The sequence below is a fragment of the Cavia porcellus genome, unplaced genomic scaffold (assembly GCF_034190915.1).
Source record: "Cavia porcellus strain 051 isolate PalLab524CR breed Dunkin Hartley unplaced genomic scaffold, mCavPor4.1 scaffold_24, whole genome shotgun sequence".
Lineage (NCBI taxonomy): Eukaryota > Metazoa > Chordata > Mammalia > Rodentia > Caviidae > Cavia > Cavia porcellus.
Window position 1 is genome coordinate 30888014 of NW_026947507.1, and position 24731 is coordinate 30912744.

At 35.8% G+C, this 24731-nt stretch overlaps 1 protein-coding gene across 12 annotated transcripts in view; it reads left to right on the top strand.

The window, feature by feature from the left end:
- Positions 1 to 24731, top strand: part of Marchf1 (membrane associated ring-CH-type finger 1) — a 687536-nt gene that overhangs the window by 289780 nt on the left and 373025 nt on the right. For 6 of the 12 annotated variants that reach the window (XM_063234805.1, XM_063234813.1, XM_063234811.1 and 3 more), the window contains exon 3: positions 8170 to 8378. The exons of the other annotated variants lie outside the window; for them this stretch is intronic. Coding sequence is in view for 2 of the 6 variants with exons in the window: in XM_063234811.1 (XP_063090881.1) it covers positions 8280 to 8378 (99 nt within the window). In the remaining 4 variants the exon portion in view is untranslated. The remainder of the gene's footprint in view (positions 1 to 8169; positions 8379 to 24731) is intronic. 12 annotated transcript variants of the gene reach the window in all.

Genomic DNA, 24731 nt, shown 5'->3' on the forward strand with positions numbered 1-24731 from the left:
CATGATCTGTACAATGAGAGAGTGTTTTCTAATCAGCCTTCCAAACAGATTCTACTATTCTATTTTCCACTTAGACTGAACAAAAAGAAGAGAAATTTCTATAAGGGAAAAGAAATAAAGAATATTTATGCAGGTACTGAATTCTAAACATCAAGACTTAAATTTTAGTTATGAAACTAAAAGCCCCCGGCCGGACTCAGGGGTGAAGCCAGGATGAACCAGGGAAACCTCTTAGTGCTGACTGCGCAGAATTAGCCCCCTCCAGGACAGCATCACAGGAAAAGCTGCTTTTCCAGCCTTGCGAGGAGGTCCAGAGTGACTCTGCTACTAATGATGACTTGGATTAGAGAAGTCATGAGTGACACAGAGCAAGGTATGACAGAGGAGTACAGAAGGAAGACTTGATTCAGGTGAGGAAGCAAACGGTAAGGTAAATAAACACTTGGCTATTCAAAATACTACATCATGTTCATGTAAATCTGAAGAATCCAAGTGAAAACTGGGTAGGAAAATGTAATTAGATTCTTGCCAGAGAGGAAACCTGTAGGGAAGAATGCCAACACTATGAGTGAGTGTTGGACATTCTTTCTAAGACATGAAATGCTCCAAGACGTTTTGAAATACATGAATAATGAGATACAAGAAATATTCTAATATGCATGAATAGTAGTACTCAAAAATATCTTCTTATCATGGACTTCACTCTCTGAGCTAATCCCCTGCATAGCAGGACTTTTATCATTCTAGAGGACCAGAACCAAAAGCATTTATGGAGAAGTGACAGATGTGGCATTGAGAGTTTTAGAACAATATTGATACTCAGGAGATTTGGTTTCCTTCAGAATTGTCTATGTTTTGACAACAAAAACAACTGCCACGAAAGAAAAAAAAAAAAAAACCGGACAATTTGGCTACTATTTTGTTTATTTTTGGAAAGTTTTGCTGTGAACTGTCAAGTAACTTATATACTGTCCGAATCATGAGCACTAGTGAACAAATTGCATCATTTCGTGCTTGCTGGAGCTTTTGGCAGTATACGCCAAAAAATTTTCCAAATACGGTATAAAAATTTATGCCTTCATACGGTTTATACCTTGAATTTAGAAATTTATCCTGGAACTCAGCCATTAGGTCTTTATTCATGCGCAATAAATCATTTGACTTTGACAACAGACTTTTTGCACTTGTTTCCAAAAGTAACCCAAATGTCACCTTTTACAATTGGTTCACTAGTTATCCATAGATGTTACATTTCCTAAGAGAAGGCCAGTTGATTAGCACAGAGTTATCTGCAAGAACAAAGCTAAGGTTTCTAAAAAAAATGTTGTAAATTCACCATAAAGAAAGGTATAGTACAATCTTTAAATTTCAGAAAGGCATAACATTGGCTTCCTACATGATGAAGAAAAAGTGGTATTGATACTGTCAACATTACATCATGATGATAATGTGGTGGCAGATGACTGTAAGCCCAGCATTTGAGAGGCTGAGGCAGGAGGATCTTATGAGTTTAAGGTCAGCCTGTGCTACATAGTGAGTACCAGGCTAGCCTGGAGTACATGCTTGAGAACCTATCTCAACAAACAAACTTTTTTTGCTGTTGAATTCTCAATACAAGAAAAGCCAGAAATGATCACATTTTACAACAAAACAAAAGGTGGAGTAGATTTTACAAGTTATGTGTGCAGCAACTCTGATGCCACTGGAAACACAAACTGTTAGCCAATGGTTATTTTACTGGATCCTAAACATATCAGGAATAAATAGTATCTCTGCCTTACAAAGAAATAACAGGCACAACATATCTGGAAAAATTTTCTTAGACGATTGGGCCTGGATTTGTAAGTGGTCAGATCAGTAGTTGAAGAAACTTCACAAGAATCTCCTAATAAAACAGGCAGACTGGAAGATGTCAAGTGTGTCCCACCAAAGAAGACAGGAAAACAAAACACATGCGCTGTCTGGGCAAGCAATACTTGCATATGGAACATGTTTTTCTCATGTGTGAAAATTGCCTTTGGTGTGATACTTAGAGATTATTTTTGTGGCAGAGTTTTATTTGTATTAGCATTGTAATTCATGTAGGAATTTATTTCTGCTGTTATTTTCTTAGATCTTGGAAGCATGTAAACAGTTGATGCTGGAAATGTTGACGTTTATTCTAACCATTACATATTAAAAATTTAACATTTTATTAGTATTTCATTTTCCTGTTAAGTACACATTGTTAATAGAACTTACAGCATTAAAGGGAATAAGAATCAAAAAACAAAAGCAAAGTCCTTTGCATGTGTGCACGTGCTTTGCTAGGCATGTCAGGACCTACTCTCCTTCGCTACGCCTTAGGCCTCACAGGAAGCATTACATTAAATGTACTGTTTGTTTTCTGGTGCGGGAAGTCAAAGTTTTGGGCACAAAGAGAAAATACTATTTCTTCAAGTCATTGAATGGCCCCAAAACTGTGTAGGTAAGCTCTGAGAATCCTAGGCTTTTTGAGCCTTCTGAAGACACTCACAGTGAAGTTTCAGAGTAGTGAAAAGTCACTCTGCACACACACACACACACACACACACACACACACACACACACACAAAGCACTCCTGGATGAGAACAAGCAGGTTGTGGAGCTCTGGAGAGCTTCTCCCTTAACTCCAGGTCCCTAGAAATGCCAAGTTCTTCTCAGGTCCAGAGATGTGAACAAATAGAAATTTGTTCTCAGAAAGCCTTTCTTGTTTCTGTTTTTTCTTTGTTCAATGAGGTATGACAGTATTTACAGAGCTGCAGAGAAATGTAACAAAGATTCACTCAGCCCTGTGGCTGGAGATTTAGCTCAGCAGCAGAAGTGCCTTCGTTAAGTGTGCGGTCATGAGTTCGATCCCTGGTACTAATAAAAACGAAAAAGACAAAAAAAAAAAAAGATTCACTCAGCCCTTTTTGTACTTGGAGAGAAGACTGAAATTAATTCTATGTGCCAAAATAAATCTTGTTTTTAAGCAAGACATTAATTCTACTCATCTTTTCAAGAAAGTAAAATAAAACATAAATTTGGCTCATTGAATCCTAAAACATTTCCACAAAGCTAATTATTAATATCTAATTAATATTAGATAATTCTAATTTTATTGAGAATCAAGTGAATTATTTTATTCTCTCAACAAATTACAAAGAAGAAAGATTAGTCCTGCGAGGTTATTAGGTGGATTCTGCTTCTAGTGGTGGTATTCATTTTTAGGAACATAGTATAAAGAATACAAACACTACAACTATTTTAATGCGTTCTATAATTACATGACTGTGAAGAGTTGTCTTGATTCCTCAGAAGACTAAAATGAACTGCTGGCCATGTTGTAATCTGCTCCAAACCTCTGAAAATAAATGTGGCCAAAATTAGGGCCAGCGATTTGTGGAGAATAGAAGCCCTCGCTTCTATTCCTGAGAGTTTGCCTGCTTCACCACGTTGCCTTCAGGGTTGTTCAAGGGGTGTTGTTCTAATTAGAGAAAGTACTTGAACACACAAAATATAAGTACAATCGGATTCCAAAAATCATACACAATCTAAGGAATGTAGCATTGAATGCCATGTAACTTTGCAGATTGCTTTTTAATTTGTTTTATTAGTATGTGTTTGTAGTACATGGTAATTATAATCATTGTGGGAAGTTGCCACATGTACAGATGACATCCTAATGTTTATTTTCCCCCTTCCTTTCCCCGCTGTGTCTTCTATTAGGCCAGAAATTTTAATCACCTTTTCCTCTTATCATTCCCAATGAATTTGTTAGGCTGGTTTGAGTTTTTCCCTGACTTCTATACAAATACGTTCTTCACCGTTTGCCCAGGTGAAACTAGCTTTGGGTTCCAGGGGCTTTTTTCTTTTCTTTTATCACATGCCATAGAGTCTTCATGCAGTGATAGCTTCCCATGTATTCTTCCTGTAACCTCTGACAGCAGCCATCAAACCCTGTTCAGTGGCACTAAAAACCCCCTCAATCCAGCTTTGATCTTTTTCACCAGGGATTTGTTATGAAATATTCTTTCCTCATTTCAGTGTTTTGTTTCTATTTTCAGATTACTTAAAATTCTTAACTATATTATTCTGTATCTTTGTAACTGTGTAGTTGTAATTTTGACAATTTTATGTATTTTTTAACTATCCTGGGCCAACTTTCTTCCATTTCTCCTCCCACGTGTCAACCAGTGTCCCATCCTAGTAACCATATATTCCCTAAACCACTGATAATCTTAAATACATTTTCTGTTAGTTAAAATAGTGTCCCTGAGTCTCACTTGCCAGCCTTGTGCTAATCTCTATACCCGAAATTTCTCAGTCATCTTGTCTCTGTCAAGCCCAACCCAGACCCAAGTTCTTCCTTAATACTTTGTCTTTGATTATGTGGGCCTATGGTGATTTCTTTGGCATTTACATTTAGTATTCTGCATTGTCTCTCGAAGATTAATTGTTATATGCTATACTATTTTCAAACTGACTTACCTATGTAAGTCTTATCTGTCAGACACAGAAAATGCCTTCATTATGGAGACTGTACTGCATAATTTCATGTTTACCTCCTCCTGTCCCTTCACCCCGGCATAGTTCAGAAAATACTGAAGATGCCTAATAAGCATTGATTGAATTAAATGATCAGTTTGCCCATTGAATGCATTAAAAACTGTTTACTAATTTTCTTGTCTTTGCCTAAAACTGTAGTTCCTTTCTTGCTTAATTACAAAATGACTCCTTAGAAACCTTTTTTCCCCTTTGAAATTGATCAAGACTGAGGTGGATCTTATGATGGAAGATACAGATACATATTTTGCTTGGCTTTGCTGACTTTTAATTTATATGTTTGAGATACATAATGAGTCCATTCATCATGGGGTTCTGGTACAAATACATATTGCATCTTGCCGCTTTTTATTTCTATCATCTTCCTGTTTTCTTTTAAATGTCAAGCTACTAAGGGAAAGTAAATTAGAAGGTGTTGGAGTAAACTGAAGTCTTAGTTTTAGAGTTATGAACCATTAAATGGCAAATTCAGGAGCCACAGGCAGAGGTATTCCCAGAACCAGAGCGTCAGGATGTGGAGGAGAAACAAATATTCAGACATATATAAGGAATGGAATCTAGGTGGAGGGTGGGTGGATATCTTGGGATAGATGCAATAATAATAATTGCAGTCCATGGTTTCCACAGAACTAAGGTTTAGAAGCCAGATCTTGCATTGTGTGTATGTATGCAATATAAATGAACTGAATCACTATGTTCTCGTGGCAGGACCACTGTGTGTTGGTGCCTGGTTGTTGAAGGTATTGCTGCTTTTCACTCCATAGGGCTTTCTTACTGCCCAAGATGTCCGGGGTCGCACAGGACAAGTGCGTTCCCCTGCAGTCTCCTTAGCTTTGCATGTTACATAAGGAAGCACCCCAGAGACTTTCTGCTTCTAGTTGGCAGAAAGCACTTTAGGAGCTGCTCAAGAAACGGTATTAGAGGAAAGCAAATCAGTGACATTTGCTTTTCCCCTTTTCCAAGGCAGCCAAGAATTTGAACACACGATGTTAAAATCATGTTTTCCCCACTGATATGATTGGAAAATCTTAGAAGCTTGATTAGTAACAGCTAATACAAAATTACATAAATATTTATTAAACATCCCAGTTATTAATTTTTATTATTTCTAAAAATGTAACAAACTTCCTCTTATTTAGTGTGTAAAGTACCTTAAGAAACAAATATTCTTTTCCCCAAATTCAATTTGTAGTTTACATTTTAGGATAAGACAAAACTAATTGAAACAGCTCAACCATATAAATTAAATTAACTTAAAATTTAATTCTTATTTTTGAAAAATCTCACTGCAAACAAAGGATAATCTCATATGCATAATGAAGTACAGGATTAAGACAATCATTTAGTTAATTCAAGCTAAAAATCTCCTTTTCTATAACTTTAATTAATATTTTAGGCAAAAGTACTGAAGTCTAACTTTATCTGGAAAACACTTTGGCTTTTAATGGAACATTCCATGGGTGTAAACACTGATATTACTCTTCTAAAGAGATTTGTAATTTAAATTTCAGTATTAGTCATGACTATTAGATTTATAGACTTTTATTCCCAACCTTCTCCAAATGAAAATAGTCCTAGATAAAGGGATTAGTAATTATTTTTAAAGTGAAGAAATGTTTCCTTAAGTACATCAGTGTTTAAGCATTGTAATCTTACTTTGCACGTGACATTTGTGGAAATGTGAGTATTTAGTAGTACCTTCTTTAAAACTTCTGTATTTCACAAATATACTTTGTAAAGTAAGACAGATGATGATCAAACGCCATGTTAAGGGCTGCTGGATAGTCTTTCTTTCTTTCTTGCTTGCTTTTCTACCCTAAATCAAGATGTCTGTTGCTATACAAACTTTAATTGTCTTGTTTTGTGCTAAGGTAACATTAATGATAGGCTGTAGTCATTCTCAAAATTAGTTTGCGCATGATACTTTAAAAGCTGTCCACTTCTGGTTCTCATCATGGCTCTACTGAACCTGAACCTTTTCTAGTATGTTCTAAGACATCTATGCATTAGTAAATCTCCCTAGATGAGCCCAGTAGATAACAGGGATGAGAATCAGGCAAAGATGACTAATTTAAGTTAAAAGTAGCACATAATTGGACAACACTTGAAAGCACACTGAAGTCTTTATTTCAAGGCTAATATTTAAATTAAAGATTAATAGCTAATTTTTGCTGTCTTTACACTGACTCCTTTTTACTTTATTGTCAATGAGAGTATCTATCTCTTCAACAATTTTTCTCTATCCTGAATTTGAATAAATTGCAAAAGCTTTTTGGAAATGGCATTACTGTGTGGAACACAAAGAAAGTTAGAGATGAACTGTGACTACAGACACACTGTAGATATCATTCATGGTTAGTGACAAAATCTAACTCATAAAACAGTGCTTGAGAATATACTTAAAAAAATCAATCCATCGTCTGAGTTTTGCTTCTTTTGGGGTAAATAAACACACACACACACACACACACACACACACACTCACACACACATACACACACACACACACACACCGCAGCAGATCTGATTTAGTCACAATACCCAGAAAAATATAAAGCATATATACCAAAATAAGAAAAAGAAATTCTGTGCTTTTAAAGACAAAATGCGTTATACTCACCAAAGAGGAAATAATCACAGAGGGCAAAGTGATTTTTTTTTCTAGTTAATGCATTTTTAAGAATTCTCTTTACTGTAAGATCATTTTGTTTTTAATGTAAAGGGCAGAAATTCTGATTCACCATTTCTTTTCTCTAAATTATTCAACTCTGTTGAGAGAACAGTAAAGACCTAGTGGAGTCTATTTCACCCCCTGGAAAAGCAAAGAAGAGCTGCTAGCGATTCAAACAAATATATTTCAGGGCACATGGGACTTGCAGTAAAGCCACAGTGAGTAGAGCAGAGATCTGTGCTTCCGAGTGACAGATAGCTTCTGACTCCTGTTGCTGATGTCTTAGTCAGAGAGATGCAGGCAGCCTTCCTTCTCTTTACACCCAGCCAACAGACACTTGCAATCACTCAGCTCACCCCTCCCTGTTTGATGCTCTCCACTTCAAGGCAGATCCTTTGACCTAAGCAGATTAGTGTAGATGCATGAAGGACACAGTCAGCTAGCCTGGCTTTTCAAGGAAGAGATTTGGCTCCAAATAGGACACTAAGCTTTTCAGACTCCTGCTTATTTACCTACTCAGCAGGATGCTGTGTCTCTGGGTGCTTAGGGGACTCCTGGGGACTCAGTGGGAGAAACAAAAGCAGAAGTGTCAGCCGCTGCAAATGTGGGAGTCTGTGCCATTAAAGGAAGCGGCTGCTAATAAGGGCCTGTGAGACCCGGGTTTCCTTGGTTTCCATGACAGTTATTAGGTACCATAGAAATTGAATTGTCTCCCACAATGCTCTTAGGGAGAGGGGGTGCTCCAGTGACAAAGCAGTACAGTTATGACTAGCAGTAAATTGTCCTTTTGAGAATACAATACTTACTCCCCGGATTATTTGCTCTTGCATTTCCTTTAAACTCCTCTTTCAAGGTGCTTGACATTTTGGCCAGATGACCCTGGCTTCTGCTGTACAGTATCTGAAACACTATTTTTCCCCTTTTTATTTAGACCTGAGCTTGGCAAAGCAAGGATATGAACAATTGTGCAGGTGGGCTACTCAGGGCGAGTGAAGAGATCAGGCATCCAATCAGGGACTGGCAACCTGCAGCTGGGCCAATATGCCCCTCCATCAGATTTCCGTAATCCCAGCCCTGGAGACAGCCAGCAATGGGAGAAGTTCAATGGGCAGAAACAAAGAGAAGAACAAGGAAGCCGAGGTAAGAGGAGAATTGATTTGACAAAATAACAGCACTGAGCCAGTGCAGCCAATGCAGCTCCGCTCCACAGGGTGCAGCTAAGGTTTAAGAGCAGCTGGGTTCCAGCTCTCAGCGTGTGATAGTAGCCTGGAAGAGAAGCATTTGTTACTAGCAGGGAGGTATGAAAACGTAACCTCTTTTCTCAATGAAGAAAGGCACCAAATTCATAAAGACACTTGCTAGTTGACAGATAAAACTTCTGCCTCTTTTTCTGGACAATCAGCAGAGTTGCTTTTGAGTTTCATGGCTCATGGGGTCCAAACTGGATGTCCTGTTGCTGCTATCTATTTTCAGACAGTGGAACAGTCAGTGCTTACTAGTGTTCCTTACTGCCCATGAAGCTAATGTGTTTGAAAGTAACTTTCTTAACAAAGCAGCGGAGATTTCAGGGAGCAGAAAGCTGTGACACCAAATACAAAGCATGAATTAGCTCCTTGGAGGATCAGTTACTCTGCATTCATTGGTGGTGCACAGATGTGTATGACTTGTGTGATGTCTGTTCACTGGTGTTTTACTCTTCATGAAAAAAACAGTGTTTTATACTCACCATAGATTATAATCCTTAACTTATGTTTAGGCTTCATTTTGGAGTGAAATTTAGTGGCTGTTCATGTAGGTTGCGCTGCTTGAAAGAGCGGGTGCTGGGAATTCATTTCAAAGCTCTTTAAGAAAGGGATTGAATGAAGGAAAGAAAACTGGGTGAAAACACCTAAGTACTGTTGTGTTCTGCTAAAAGGCAATTTGAGGTAGACTGTCAGACACTGATACTCTTGTGTCTTTAGCGTAACTTCTGTCTATTCCACATGTGTCATTAGCTATGTAGGAAATAAACTTTCTCTACTTCCAGGTCTGTTAATTCTTGTTTTCAAGAATAAGTATTAGGGTTCCAGGGAGCAGCAAATGAAAAGAAATAAAAGACCCGAAAGTGAGGTGTCAAGCAGTGCTTGAGAGAAAAACAGTAACAGATTTGAATACATTTGTAGTTTACAAAAATCACTTATAGAGTCTCTATACTTCATTTGCACTGATTTTTAAAATGTCATTCAAGAGCAATAAGTTCCAGTGTCTAGAATTTCTATAAAACTTTAGTATAATTTTCTGATTAAACAGTGCAAGGAATACTTTTACTTTGGTGATTTCCCTGTCATTTGTGCACAGAGTATTTCTAAGAATGAAATATATTTGGTAAAAGAACTGATCACCTCCATATTAATTGGGAATATTTCTTTTCCTGTGGTTGGTAATGTGATTATTAGAGTATCTAAGAGCTATCTCTTTATATTGGTATGAATAGGGAAAAAGGGGACACTGATCTTTTGGGAAAATAGATATGAAATGCCCAAAGCGAGATTTCCAAAAAGTTACAATCAGTTTACTCATATTCAAAATTTTAAAATAAATTTAATATTTACTAAAGAAAATTTCATATAAAGACGTTAGACAGTAGTTTTGTTAGATTCTGGAAGGATCAGAAACAAAAATGAATTTCAGTTTTAGGTCTTCATAATAAGTCTCCTGCTGTTGATTTCTACTTGGCATGAGCAGATACACTGGGATGGATATTTAAAATTCCCATATAAGAAAAAACAACGAAATTACTCTGTTCATGTAAAAATAGCCTCCATCTTTATCCAGACACTGGTTTAGTACACATCTTCAAACTTCCTTACAGACATTTTAATGTCTCCTCATATGAAGTTACCTTTTTCCAGGACAAAAAACAATATTGTGACTGAATACAATAGGTTTTCCTCTAGATGAGTGTGGGGTCAATAAACACAAACAGGAGATAGTGGTGTATTGCTTGTAGCAAGTTAAGAGAACGCTAGAACTCATTTGCAAAGTAGTGTTCTCCCCAGAGAATGCAAGGAGCCCTCATGGGGGAAATTCAGACATCTTTACACAGAGAACTCCATCACAGGCAGAGGCAGGCATATCCGCTAGCATGTGCAGTTTGAGGTCGTAATCATATATACTCAAAAATCAGTGGTGGACTGAAACACTTCTTGTAAGGATTTTGTGTTACCATGAGCAAAGTTTTTCCTCCTCATCAGAAGAAAGTCAGAGTGCCTTGCTATTGGTTGATTCTTTGTAAGTTTCTGCAGTGAGCCGTGGCTGAAATAAAAAAGAAAACAACTTTGAAGGCATGTTAACAGTCTTCTGAAGGGGCTGCTGCTTTTCTTCACTAAGTGTAGGAACCTGTCTCGGAAAGTGCCTGCCCTACCTTGCAGTTAATAATATTTCACAGTAGGAATCAGTGGGCCTAAGAAGAAAATTAGGTTTATTATGAGAAAATGGAGGCAAACTTGCAGTTTATGTATTACTTTAAAAAGAGATATAGTTCTAAGTGTCAGAAGAAGCACTTTTAAGAATACTTTTAGGTTTTCTATAGAATGAAGTTAATAGGTTTTTTTTTTTTTTTTAAAGAGGTGTTTGAAATATATTATTAAATCTCATAGGCCAGTAAATCACTTCTTTGGTGAACTAGTGGGAAAGGATGGTGAATGTCTTTTAAGATACGTAAATTTAAACAACATACATCCTGTGTGTTAGAGAGCAAGTCAGGCTTGGATTGTACGATGACTTCTGTAATTTCAGGTGATAGCACCTCCTAAAGGAAAATAAAATTTCTTGTACTTCTGTGAATATTTCTTGGATGAACAAGTGAGAAACATCTTCCTTTGGCATTTCTTTAATGTGTTTTGGTGGCCTTAAGATTATGCAAAGAATCCATATGTACACTGAGGAAATGATCCAATTGCAGAATTCAAAATTTGATAATTTAAATATGAGCTAATTTAATTGATGTTGGACCAGAAATTAAGAAACTCTTGAGTCGACTGACTTCATATTAGATTTTTTTTTTTTTTTTTGGACACATGAAGGAAGGAGAAAATAGAAAAGTCATTCCTTAATGAGTCTTATGATGTAAAAGACCTAAATGATAAACAATTAACAGATTAATATTTTAAAAGACTTTAACTTCAAATGTAATAATAAGTGTATACTTTGGCATATTTTGCATTCTGTGTTCTAATTATATATGTATATAACCCTGGAAACACAAAAACCAAAGCACGTTGAGCTTCTCTGGAGTTGATGTTAGGGTCACGGAAGAGATACAGTTCCTTTGTTTGAGGCACCAGCCCTAGACATTTCTTGAGCAGTATCTTATATTTTATTCCTAGGCAGAAAAGTTTTATTAGCACAACCAAAATTTTGTTAGTACAACCAAAGTGTCTACTACCACCACTTCAATTACTTAGAAAGCTGTAGATTTAGTGGAATATAATTTTCCAAATTTACTAATTTATATCTTAAGATGATCTACGTAAACCTAGTGATAGAATACTCGAATGCAAGTTCCAAAGAGTTCTAGAGAAGAAATTAGTAATCAGAAATGGAATGATTGGGTTGGGAAATAATCGCTTTGGGAAAACCATGACCTTGGGAAAGCTTTAGGAGAAAATAACCACTAAGAAAAGTTTCAAAGTTCCAGATTATGAATTTATGAATTTTTCAGATTATGAACTGAAAAATATATACAGACAACTTTTTGATGTATGTTTCCAATTTGAATATAATAAAAGATTCATTGATTGCTTTCACTTAAAGACAAAAATGTTACAAAAGCATTGTTTTTAATAAGGACATATTCACATTATGTGAATTTGTTGCATGTTCATAATCCATCTGTTTTCACCCCCTTTCCCTCCCATTCTCCTATCTTCCATCTCTTGATCCTCTTACCATTTGAGAATGATTTGTCTCTCTACTTCCTTTTATTCATATTTTATTTTGCTCTTTACTTATAATTTGGGTTTATTCGTATTTAAGCTTGCGAATCTGATTTATTTCACAACATTATGTTTTCAAGGTACATCTACTTTCCTACAAATGACTAAAATCTGTAGAAACCGAATAATAACAAATGTTGAAGCTACAGGAAAAAAGGAACCATTTTGTATTGTTGGTGGGAGTGTAAACTATTACAAAAACCATGGAAATCAATGTGAAGATTTAAAAGCTAAAACTAGCAATTCCATTTGACACAACTATTGCTTTCTAGATGTCTTCTCAAAAGAGTTAAAGACATGGTATTACAGTGATTCCTGCATGCCCATGTTTATAGCAGCTTTTTTCATAGTAGATAAATCTTGGAAGAAGCCTATATGTCCATCAGCAGATGAATGCCTTAAAAAATGGGATGTTTAAACACAATGAACCCCACAGTAGAAAAGCATTAACTTCAGAGTAGAACCTTAGGATTCAGACCATTCTGACATCAAATCCTGTATGTTTTCTTTTTATAATTAAGATATCTAAGCTTTTTCACATTCTCTAAAGCAAAAAATTTTACAATTCTAAATCCAGAATTAGAAGGTACTTTTAAAAGTTTTAATCTCAATTCCACTATTGAAACTTTCATAGAATTAAGTGTTTCAAAGTATCATACCCCTGGCTCATGCTAAATTTGGGACAAAATATAATTCTTCAAAATGCTATCCTTTGAATGGTAGGTTAGCTTGTTTTTACAATGCTTGTCCAGGATCACAAGTCAAATGAAGTATAAAATTTAAAGAAAGTATTCGTTCTATTAAAGTTTAGAAAATAGGGGTAAAATTTAAAAATGGGCAAAGTAATTTAGTTGGATGTATACTGGACTAAGATTCAGTATATATGACATGGAGATCTAGCTCAAACAGAACTTTGTAGTCCTAAGTAAGTAACCCACTTAACCTCTCAGCCTTGCCTTTTTAAAAAGTATATTTAAAACAGCCCTTGTTGAAGAATATAAGGATTTTAAATTCTTTCTCTGTTACTCCTGATATCACATGGAGGCTCAGTATACTCCTCAAGCAACTGAAACCAATTAGCTGAGAGGAAGGTGATGGTAAAGAAGGGAATTTATTACAAGGAACTCACTGGTCAGAAGATGGGAGAACAATATGCTAAGGGATTAGCTTGCTAGGAAGATGCTTGAGGCATGGCTTATAGAAGAGATGGAGGATCACAGATCAGTGACTTCCTTCTCATAGGTTGGAGGTTTCTGGACAGGTGACACACACCTGATCCTAATCACCTAGACAGGAGATGCTTCTCGGTTCTATGAACCTCATGAACAAAACATCATTTCCTAAGGTTATTCTGGTCAATGATTTGTTTGTCCAAATGCAGTTCCTAACATATGACACAATAGGCTACAGTAGGTAGCAGCTCTGATGGCCTCTTGCTAATCCTCAAACTCATAGAAATGAATGAAAAGCTACTTCATCTGATGATTATAGAAGATAATGGTCAGGTGAACTTCACTAGTAGTGGTCAGATGAGAGCTGCTCTCCATAATTTAGCATAGCCACATGGTCACGTTGTCCTCTGTGCACACAAGGGCACATTTGTCTTAAATGGCATATTGGGCTCAGGACCCAAGAGTGAGGACTCACCTATAAGTGAACATTCAGTGTTTTTGCTGCAAAGCATTCTGTCCTGTGTTTAGACTACTAGCCTTCCCCTCTCCCCATCAGTCCTGTGATTTGGATTGATCTTGATTTGTTTAAAGCAATCATAAGTCAAAATACCCTCTCATGGCAATTGATCTGGGGCATGCATATATAAATCAATCAGAATCAAAGATATATTTTGAACCTTTTGGGGGGCGTGTTTTGGAGAAGAAGTCATATTGACAGAGAAGCCATATTGATACTGTAAACTTGCTTCTGGTGTAAAATATCTTAGAGATAAGCAAAAAAGAGAAAGGAAAAAGGGTTTCTGGAGGTTATTGGTTAGGCTAATGACTCAGTCTTTCATTAAGTCATTTTTCCAAACCAAACAGCTGTCCATGAAGTAACTCAAGTATGACCTTTATTGTTTAAGCCTTTTTTAAAAATCAAATTGAATGTATGTAATTTACAATATAAAGATCATGAAACAAAACTTTGCTAAAATACAGTTATAATACTTTCCTTCTGTGAGATTGGAAGTATTTGGGATCTGGGTAAGTCATCACAAACATTGGTTTATAAATAGCCTGTGCTGAGAGCACATTTAACCAGAGCATACAGGTTAATGCTCTGTATTAACCAAATGAAATGCATCCTTAGCAGGTGCTAGTGTGACACTACAGGGAGAATGCCAGGAGGAAGAAAGGCTAATTCTTTTTCATTCCTCTAGAAAAGCACTTTCCAACTACAATCCTGAGTCTAAATTGAGTATTAGAGTCCCATGTGCTTAGAATGAATTCTACTGAGTATGCTAATGGTGTTAAAATACTTTATATAATGAAAACCAGGAAATTTCCATATTATTATTTGCTTTCAGCAATGAAATTAGCATAATTCACATCAATTTTTCTTGTTTAAAACAGATGTTGTAGGTAATTGCATTGATAAGTAAGATTGAATTACATATTTTATTGACTATCAAATGAAAACAAATAATAATTGCTGACATGTTCTGGTCTGTATTTTAAAAACTGTCGTTTTGATCAGGCAGGTAGATTTTTAGAACCCTTCCCCGGCATGAATCTTAAAAAACTTTATTGGGAATTGATGGCTGCCTTAATGTGACACCTTATGGTCGTTGTCTTTGAAATACAAAAGATCTTATGTGGAAGCAACTTGCAGGATGGAAGGAGCAGGTATAGCTATTCATGTTTTATTAACGTGGAGTTTTAGAACTTGCTGATTAGTCAACATTTCACTCTGTTAGCTAACGCACGAGGGGGACACTCATGATGCCAAGATGAATTTGGAATCCCTCAGTCTGAGAGACTAGTGAAAGGAAAGGATCCCAGGCTGAGTACTGCTTTCCCTCAGCTCATTCCCAAGAATGTCATCCTGAGCCATTTACAGCAGCCTTCATGTCCTCCAGGTGAGGATGAGACATGACATCTATTCCATACGCCTTCTTTCCCTGGTCTCTGCAACCCCCTTAAATAATTGAGGAAGGCATGACAGGATGGCAGAACTGCTGATAAGACTTTGCTCTTAAAAAGGAAAAAAGGAGACTCAAGAAAAGGACAGAGTGCTGCTGGGTATCAGCCTCGCATTTTTCACCTTGATTATCCCATTCATCAAGTTGCACAAATCTGAATAACAGAAGCAAAGCCAGAGTCACAGTGAGCTCTGTTCATTTAGCCACTAAGGAGCAACACATATTTTCTGATTCAAATCAGTATGTTGCCTTCTATAGGATTTGTGCTTTTGGTATTAACATGCATAAAAAGGAGTTTTTTTAGGAGAAAAATTTTGGCGTTAGGAAACCATTGGATAGACAATGTTGTAAGGACGTCAAAATGAAGCTCTTGAGAGATATAGAAACAAGAATGTGTTAAGTGTGTCACATCTGTTTAGACTAAGGACAGAGTCAGTATTACTGTAAATCTAAACAAGTTTATGCCTGAACAAGATTGTGTATGGCTGTGAAGGCCCAGTGGCTGACAGTCATAGGCTTAGTTTTGGAATACAACTTTGCTGTCTAATTTTACTCAAAATTAATTATAAAAACTTAGAAAACATATTAGGGATTTATGATTAAAAACTTTAGAAAGTTTTAACAATTTAAATTCCAGCAATATGTTTTATTGTAACTTAAAACTGAAAACTGTTTTCTACATGACCATTAGAGACCGGTTTGCCTGGAAAGGTCATGCTTCCCAGCTGACTTGGGTGTTCTGTTTGAGGCCAGCCAATGGCATAGAGATACTACCTTCAGAATTAGAAGGAAACTGTTACCTGCTCATCAGTGTCTATTCTGCTGGCAGCAGAATGAAGTGGTTAAAAGTTTGTGGCTAGAAAGAGACTAATTCGGTTCAACTCTTGGCTTCATCAGTTCGTACTCATGAGATGTTAGGAAGGTTACCTAGGATCTTTGTGCTCACTCTCCTCAACTGTAAAACAGTAACAGATACAATTGTAAAGTCCCAAGAGTTAAAAACAACTCACATTTCTACAGGGCTAAGAAGATTCCTCAGGGCAAACAAAACACCATCAAGTGTTTGATAAATGAATGCTGGTAAAACAATAAATTTCCTATGTTTTCTATGTTTTTGTCGATGTATTTTATTATTTTTAGTAAAGGTAACTCACACCTTTTACTGACAAACTTCTGTCATGATAAAGAGATATTTAAGGTTGTATGAACCCGTTGATTTTAACTTGTATGGCAATAAAATAATGATAATAAGAAGACTTACTGCTTGGGGAAGTTTGTCAACACTCTGACCTCTACCTGTCAAGACCGTGTGTGTTTGACTTGGATAAGTGAAATCTATCTTTATGGCTTCTCTTTGCTGACTTAGCTTCATTTTCATAGTTGCTGAACCAAGAATTTTCTAGAGTTAAGAACTTGTAGAGAAATATACAGCACCTTATACTTCAGTTCCATGCAACGTATTAAAAATGTTCTTTATTTTTATTAACATTTTTTAACATTTCATGGATTTTTAAATTTAAGTTTTTAAATTATCTGTTGTATTGATGATTCTTATTTCTCTTCATCTTTGTAGTAGTTATGCTTTCAGTTACTTTTTGTTTTGTACATGCTTTAGGTTTCATAAAGAATAAGCCATGCTTGGAAAAGTAAAATCATCAGTGATACTAAATTGAGAAATCTGTGGAAAGTTTATATGCATATAATTAGTTTTTGAATATGGAAAGAAATTTGGTAGAATGGTAAACTTGTTTTATTATTTTTCTAAACTATAATACAACTTTTAGTAAAATAATATCGTGCTGAACATCATTTAAATGGCCTTCAAGCACACAGCTATGACTTTATTATATTGTGGAATCTCTATCCTTTACCTCGGGAACTCGTCTGGTTCATTTCTACATGAACTGCTCTGTGAAAAGTTTTGTTTTCTTTTGGTATCTTCTGGGAATGTCAGTGGATGTAGTATCAATTAAATGACTTTAGGAGAATATAAATGTCTATGTAATAGCTGCTGCACTGAATTTAAATTGGATAGGAGAATATAAGACAGCTCAGGGCTTATTTGTATGGACTGCTTAATAAATTGTAGATAACATCAAAGGAACAGTTGTGCTGCTTGGTTTGCTATCAACAAAGGAAGTGACTCTTTCCCTCTAGGGTGTCAAGTTGTGGAAGTTCTTCTCTTGGTAGGCCTGAAGTGGCTAAGTGTCGGCACCAACTTAGTTTTTCTTCTCTCATTGCATTTATCATTTATCATTCTTGGCAAACAGCACTAGCAAATTATTTCTCTGACTAACCTGCTAAATACATGTACTTAAAAGTACCTGCAACTTTTCTGTAATTCCAATATTAACAATCATACTAATGTTATTATATGTTTCATATATTTCCAATCATCATTATTAATCTCACTGATAATTACCGATCAGAACTGTTTAGTGTGGTTTTTATAATATACTTCTGCTGTATGGAATGGTCCCAGTTGCCGTTATCATGAGCTGCCTCAAAATTTAATAAATTAAAACAACTGTCTGCGCTGCTCTGTTGTTATGCTCTTTTTTTAAATCTCAATCCCCCTTTTTAAATTATTTACTTTTTTCTTTTTATCTTTTTAATTAAGGAAAAATAAATAAAATTAGGATACATTATAGAAACCTACTTTGATTTCCTATTAACTTGATTTGAAATCCTGTATTGCCCTCACCATCTTGTTTTGACTGATTTTCCTCTATTCTGCTTTGCTTGATAGTACCAAGTTCGAAAGTATAGGCAACAACTGTGAAGACAATAAGATTCATTATGATGCCCATTCTGGTTGACTATTATCTTCTTTTAAAGTTCTGTAATGTCTCTAATGCTTTGGTTTTATTCTTTACTGTTTTGTTCAATTTTATTATAACTGGCAACTCTTCTTAAAATAGCAAGAGGCAGTATGATAACCATTGTTGATCACCTTGTATTTTGTTTTTACATTATCTATTATATTCATCCTTTTGATTTGACTGGCTCTGTTCTGATATGTCACATTTGGTTTTACTCTCTTCAAAAAAAGTAAAAAGAATTGTGGGGGTAATAAAACCTAAATTGTGTGATTGTCATTGTATAAAAGAAAAGAAAAGAAAGTGTCCAAAGGTTATAACTGCATATATGTTTAAGTGTATAAGATAGATAACCATATTACTGAGGTTTTTTTTGATCATTGAACAAAACTGTTTGCACTCTCACTGTTTGAAAGTCCACTTTATATGCTTCAATTTTGTAACTTGAACAACTATTTCTAAGATGAGAATATGTAATCTATTAACTAGTGATTTCTTACTGTTTATTTTTTAAATTTTGTATTACTTGTACCCTTTTTCTGTTTTTCCTTAAAAAAAAATCTGTCTTGTATGCCCACAAGTCCTGTAGATCAGAAACTTAAACAGTGATAGTGGGATGCTTAACTCTGTGTGTGGGGACAACATTAAGTCTGTGACGCTGGGAGTGGCATTATTTGAAGGATCATTCATTCAGACATTGGACATCTGGATTAAGGTAGTGAGAAGAATGGGACTGCCAGCTGGAGAGCCTGTATATAACATTTTCATGTCTGCATCCTTATCCCATGGTACTCTACGGAAGGCAGATATTTTTGTATAAGACCCAATGTTCTAAATGTGAGTTTAATGACAAACAAATCAGAAGCTGCACTGCTTATTTCTTGATCCACCCTAAGAATTCAACCAGCATCACATGGGCAGCAGTCTACTGGTCAAAGCAATTATTCATATTCTTACTCAATTGCAAAGGGAGTGAATATAGTTTCCACCTTTTCATAGAAATTGTGTCAGGTACTTCAGGGTTCTTGTTTTAGAAGTATCACAGTACACCCTGTGGCCACAAATGTGTCCCTTTCTTTGTATTCAATGGTACAAAATGTGATTATTCCCTTTGCCAGGATTTTTAAAGTTTCATTACATTTTGTTACCAATTACAGTTCCAGAAGTTTGTTATTTAAACCATCCAGTTACATGTGAGGCTTCTTGGTTAAAATTCTAGTATAGTTCTTTTCAAAACGTGGCAAATACAGAGACAATTTATCTGTTGGCTATCCACTTAACATGCTGAAGAATCTCTATCAAGACTCTTATTAAAAAAGGATGGAAATAAGAGGCTGAAATCTATCTGGACACTTGTCATTAGATCTTCGGCAAGGGACTATTCATACTTATCCAAAGCATTTTCTAACACTCCTGTATCCTGCCATTTTCTGCATTTGCCCCTCCAACTTAGCATTTCTTTTCCATAAAAGAAGACTTCAACTAAGATAGCCACTCAAGTTTGCTCCCAGCAAATACTACTATATATTTTGTTTTGGACCTACTGTGCCCTTCAATCAAAGCTGAACAGTTCTTTAAACATTTTATGAGTTTCTTGCATTTGAATTCACAATTGACAAAATTCATGCCCATGCATCTCTTTAAGATAAGCTGTTCTCTCCTTTAGCTTCTTATGAGGATGCTGACCCTTAAAATTCTCTGACTCTGTTACTGTTCATTGGAGGGGGCTTGCTTGGGATGTTTTTAATATACTTGGAAGGCTCTTGTCTTTTCAAAAGAGTTTATGAGGCACCACTTCTAGTGTTTTGCAAGTTTTACTAACCTCTTTTTTCTATTGAGTTCATCTTAACTCTGAAATGCTTACCTGAGAGGAACAAGGAATAGATATTTGTTCTGGGGTATTTCCCTAGTATGAGACTCTTTCACCTGGAGAAACTGGAGAAGGGAGTATAGTTTTATTTTTCAATCTAGTGAGTCTAGACTCTCACATTTCTCCTATAAACAGTTGGAAAACCATTATGCCCCTCAATTTGCCTCTACATTTGTGTCCTACATGCAGACCCTTAGATCAGAAATTCTCTGAAATACTTTAACCACCAAAGTGAGAGCATTACCTAACTCTACTATTAACCAGCCTTTTGTTCAGTCTTGGATAACAATTTATTATCAGTTTTTTTCATCTTTGGTCAACAGCTGAGGAATGTGTGTATCAGTCATGATTCTCCAGACATATAAGAACAATAGGAAATGTACGGACATATGACAAGGACTTGGGTATGTGACGAGGCAGCTAGAGAAGTCCAAGATCTGTATTTGGCAAGCTGGAGACCAGCAAGAGCCAATGGTGTAAGTTGAACCCAAAAGCTACAATGATTGAGATCCAAAAAAAGCTAACTATCCAGTGGAAGTCCAAAGGCAAGAGATCAGTATTCCAGCTCAATCAGCTAGGTAGGAGGAGTTGCCTCGTCCTTGGCCTTTCTGTTTGATTTGAATCTTCAGCTGATTAGATGAGGACCATGACATGGAGAACGATCTTCTTTGCTCGGTTTACCAATTCAGTTATTCATCTCATGCAGGGACTTTCTACAGAGACACTGAGACTAATATCTGGCCAAAAGTCCAAGCAACCCAGTTGCCCAGTCAAAGTGATGGATGAAATTAACTATTACAAGATCCTTCCATTGTGCATGCTGTCTGTTCCAAAGCAGTGCACATATTTTAGGTTTTCATAGCCACATCTTCCCCTCGGTGTTATATTTCTATGGCAATTACAATAACTGTGTTTCTGAATTCTGTGCATCATAGATTTAGGGAGGATATAGAAGTGATAAGTTGGGACCCGGGGAAAGTAGCTCAGCAATTAGAAAGGCAGTTTGCTCCCTTTTCTGGTACATGAATGAGGATGAACCCAGGAATAGAATGATCAGCTGAACCATGTCCTCTTAATATGAAGGTGTCTTAGTTAATCGATGTTTTATTTCATGTAACTGTCCTGTGTTCATTGTAACAATGGTCCTTATTTGTTATCTCTCTATAGTCAAGACCTTTGTTATTGTCTTCATATACTCTTTTAGACCTTGGCTACGTGACTTTCTTTGGTCAATGAGGAATAGGAAAAATTATGCAACCTGTATAGTATAGGAAATACTTTTCTATTAGGATTTGTTCTTTTGCTTTTCTTGGGAAGTGTATAAACCAAGTTGGTTTATACACCTCATTTCTTAAATGAAGTCATATGACATAGGCATTCCTATTGCCTCTAGCAACTGGAGGCTATGGAAAACCAATCAGCCCCCAACTGATGGCAGATGTATGAATAAATCTTGCAGATTACTTGAGTCTGGCCCAGGTCTGATAACTGTCCCTGTGAAATCGTGATTTAAGTAAATGGATGTTGTTTAAAGCACTAAGTTTGAGAGTAGTTTGTCATGCACATTTGAGAATTGATATGGTGCTCTTCTTTAAAATATGTGCTCCCGTCTTGTTCTAAAGCCTACACAAAGTTGTACAGCTGGTTCTGATAGTTTCTAAAGTTAAATGCAGATTTTGTGCTTGCCACACTATTTTTGAAAGGCTACGACAATTTATTTTAATACCACATTTACATATAGAAATCATCTTTGCCAGTGCTAGATTGGTTAATTTTAGCTACTGAATTAACTTTACAACCATAACAATTACAGTGATAGTGACTAATTTTGATTTTTCCAAATTGAGCCTCTTAAGATTTCTATACCTAATAGAGCTTTTAAGCATATGTTTTAGGCACTTTTTAGTAAAAACATACCTTGTAATGTAAATAAATCTAGTGATTAAATTCCAATGTATTTTAGGGTTTTAAAACTGAAAAAATTCATATTTAAGCTGGAAAATTCTTTAGGTAGTTCTATTTGTTTGGCTAATACATATTTTACTATTTTTACCTGTGTTTTTGAATTATCATGAAAAATTCATTACATATTTACTTCTTAAATAGGTAATATTGTATTTAGAAGGCTAATTAATGTTAGAGGGAATCTTAGGATCCCAAGTCTTTTCTTCTAGAACCTAGAGCTTTAAATACAGTTGCTTTCTGTTTTATGATGCAGACATATTTCCTTAATTTATGTGGACAGAAATTCTAGTTTACATTGTTGTCTATACTCTCATTTTTTGCTTCAGTTTCTGCTGTGTCTCCTGGAACACCCTCTGTGTTTGATGGTGCATTTGACCTCACTTCCAGGATATGCCAACCCGCATGCCTGCTCCGTTCTCTCCATCTCATGTTCTTGTTCTGTGGTCATTTATTTCCGTTTCCTTGCAGAGGGTACATCCTCTCCATTGGCTTTAGTTTTATGGTACTTTTGCCAATAGATCTAACATGACTGGAAAATTAGCATGATAAATTAGCCCGCTGTGAAACACTACAGCTCACTTTTACATAGTGCATCCACTTCTTTGGTTGTCTGCATGTATGTAACCATGGACTTTTCTTCAGTTCAAGAAATAATAAGTTCATTTCTTCCCCAGAGAGTAAAGCTTACTATTCCCATTCACTCATCTAACTTTTCATCTGATTCACATGGATCCCATCTCTCTGAAGTTATGTGCAATAATTTTCTTGCACCTTGCTTGCTCTGTATCCTTCTACTCAGGTTTATTTGCTGTGTATCTAGGAATCACTACCTGAAATTACCAACTCTGTCTGTTAGTACTTAAAAATAAGGAACTCAAGAGAGAAATGCTTTGGCTTTAGCCCAATAAGAGCAGTGTTTGAACAGATTAACTTTGCAGACCGTATTCATGGAGTGAGAAATCTTATTCAGAACTGGCGAGATGATGGTTCTACGCTGGCTTGTACTATTCAGAACTTATCAGGAGTCTTGTGTTTAGTTTCAATAACTGCATTTTGAGAACACCATTATCAAATTAAAGCATCCCAAGAAATGAAAACCGAGGTCAGTGAAGAGATTTGAAATAGATTTTCCTTAAAATTCTGTTTTAGGAACATATCTTGATATGTCTTAGTAATTAGTCTATAGATTGTCATAATTTTTGAAGTAAAGACTTCATCTAAGAAAGAGAGAGAAAGAGAGGTTAAATCTTTTCTATACAGCACCACATGTGCAACTTAGAATTAAAAGAATGTGAATATCGAAGTCTGAGGACAAATTAAAATAAATGTATCTAAACTTTTTCAAATAAAGAAAAATAAACCCTAGAATGTTTACATCAAAATATGACCCAAAATATTATAGCACTCGAGATGCAATGATAAAACAAGAATTCAAACTTCCTGGTTTCCACTGCATTGTTCTTTACACTGTAATTTTGTTTCTTCCCACATAACATTACTATTTTCTCAAACTCTTTTAAAGCTCATTCATGCACCCATCCAACTATGTATCAACATTTATTGAGTGTTTATCATCTGTACATATGAATAGTGTGTTAGGAAGCATTAATGGACAAAGCTGTGTATTTCTCTGGGAGCCTGATTGGCCCTAGAAAGCTTCAGGACATAGAGGCAAATAAGGAATTTGAATATTCACAGCTCAGGTTTCTTGACTTAGAGAACTGCTGAGTCTTTATTATCGGTCATACTACTTTCAAAACAGATTCGCATTATAACTTTCCAAATTAATAGTTTATCCCAAAACAAGTACTTTTCAGGCCCCTGTCATGTTCTGACACCCTAAAGAAACGTCCTGAACAGAAGAACTTTTACAGGTATCGTGCCGGGGTAGTGGCTGACATTTGCCCTGTGTTGGAAGCCATGTCTCTTTCAGAGCTGACGAATGTATGAGAGCTACTCACCCACCTTCAGCCAAACCTACTGGTGTTAGCTCTGTCATAATTGTGATTCTCTTGCCTCCCACGTCACCTCTTGTCATTGTGATGAAGCAATTCAGTGGAGAAAATATTCCTTTGAATTTAAATTGTGCTTTTTTAACTAATGATTTCCTTCCACATTTTGAATTATTTTGGCACTTTTTAAATTTTAATTTTTAATTCTATTTATTTATTTATTTTTGCTATTCCCCTAAATCTACCTGAAATGTGTGCTGGCTTGAAAAAATTCAGCAGATTGAGTAGCATCATTGGTATGCCAGTCCATATGTATACTCTAATTTATGTTTTTGTTGGATCATGATTTATTTAAATGATTAACAACCTCTACTGCATCAAGTTTAAAATATTGGGTCTTAGAAGCATGTTGCATGTAACATAGATTTCTGTTTCACGTCATTTAGTTTGATCTGTGGCCCATCCAGATGGACTACAACATATGCTGAATTTATCACTAGAGAGAAATAATAAAAGGATAAACTTACAGTCTCAGGAAAATGACTCTTACTTTTACACTAACTCTAATTTTCTGTAAAGGCAAAACCATGTTAAAATAAATATTGCTGCTGTTTTGTGGTGTACCAACTTTATTCATAAGAATCAATACCTCTCAGAGCATCATTTCCTCCCCGAGATACATCATCACACTGACTGAGATCTTGCTGGAAACATTTTAAAGCCTCCTCATTCCAGTAAAAAAATTGCCTTAAATTGTACAAAATGCTAGAGGGAT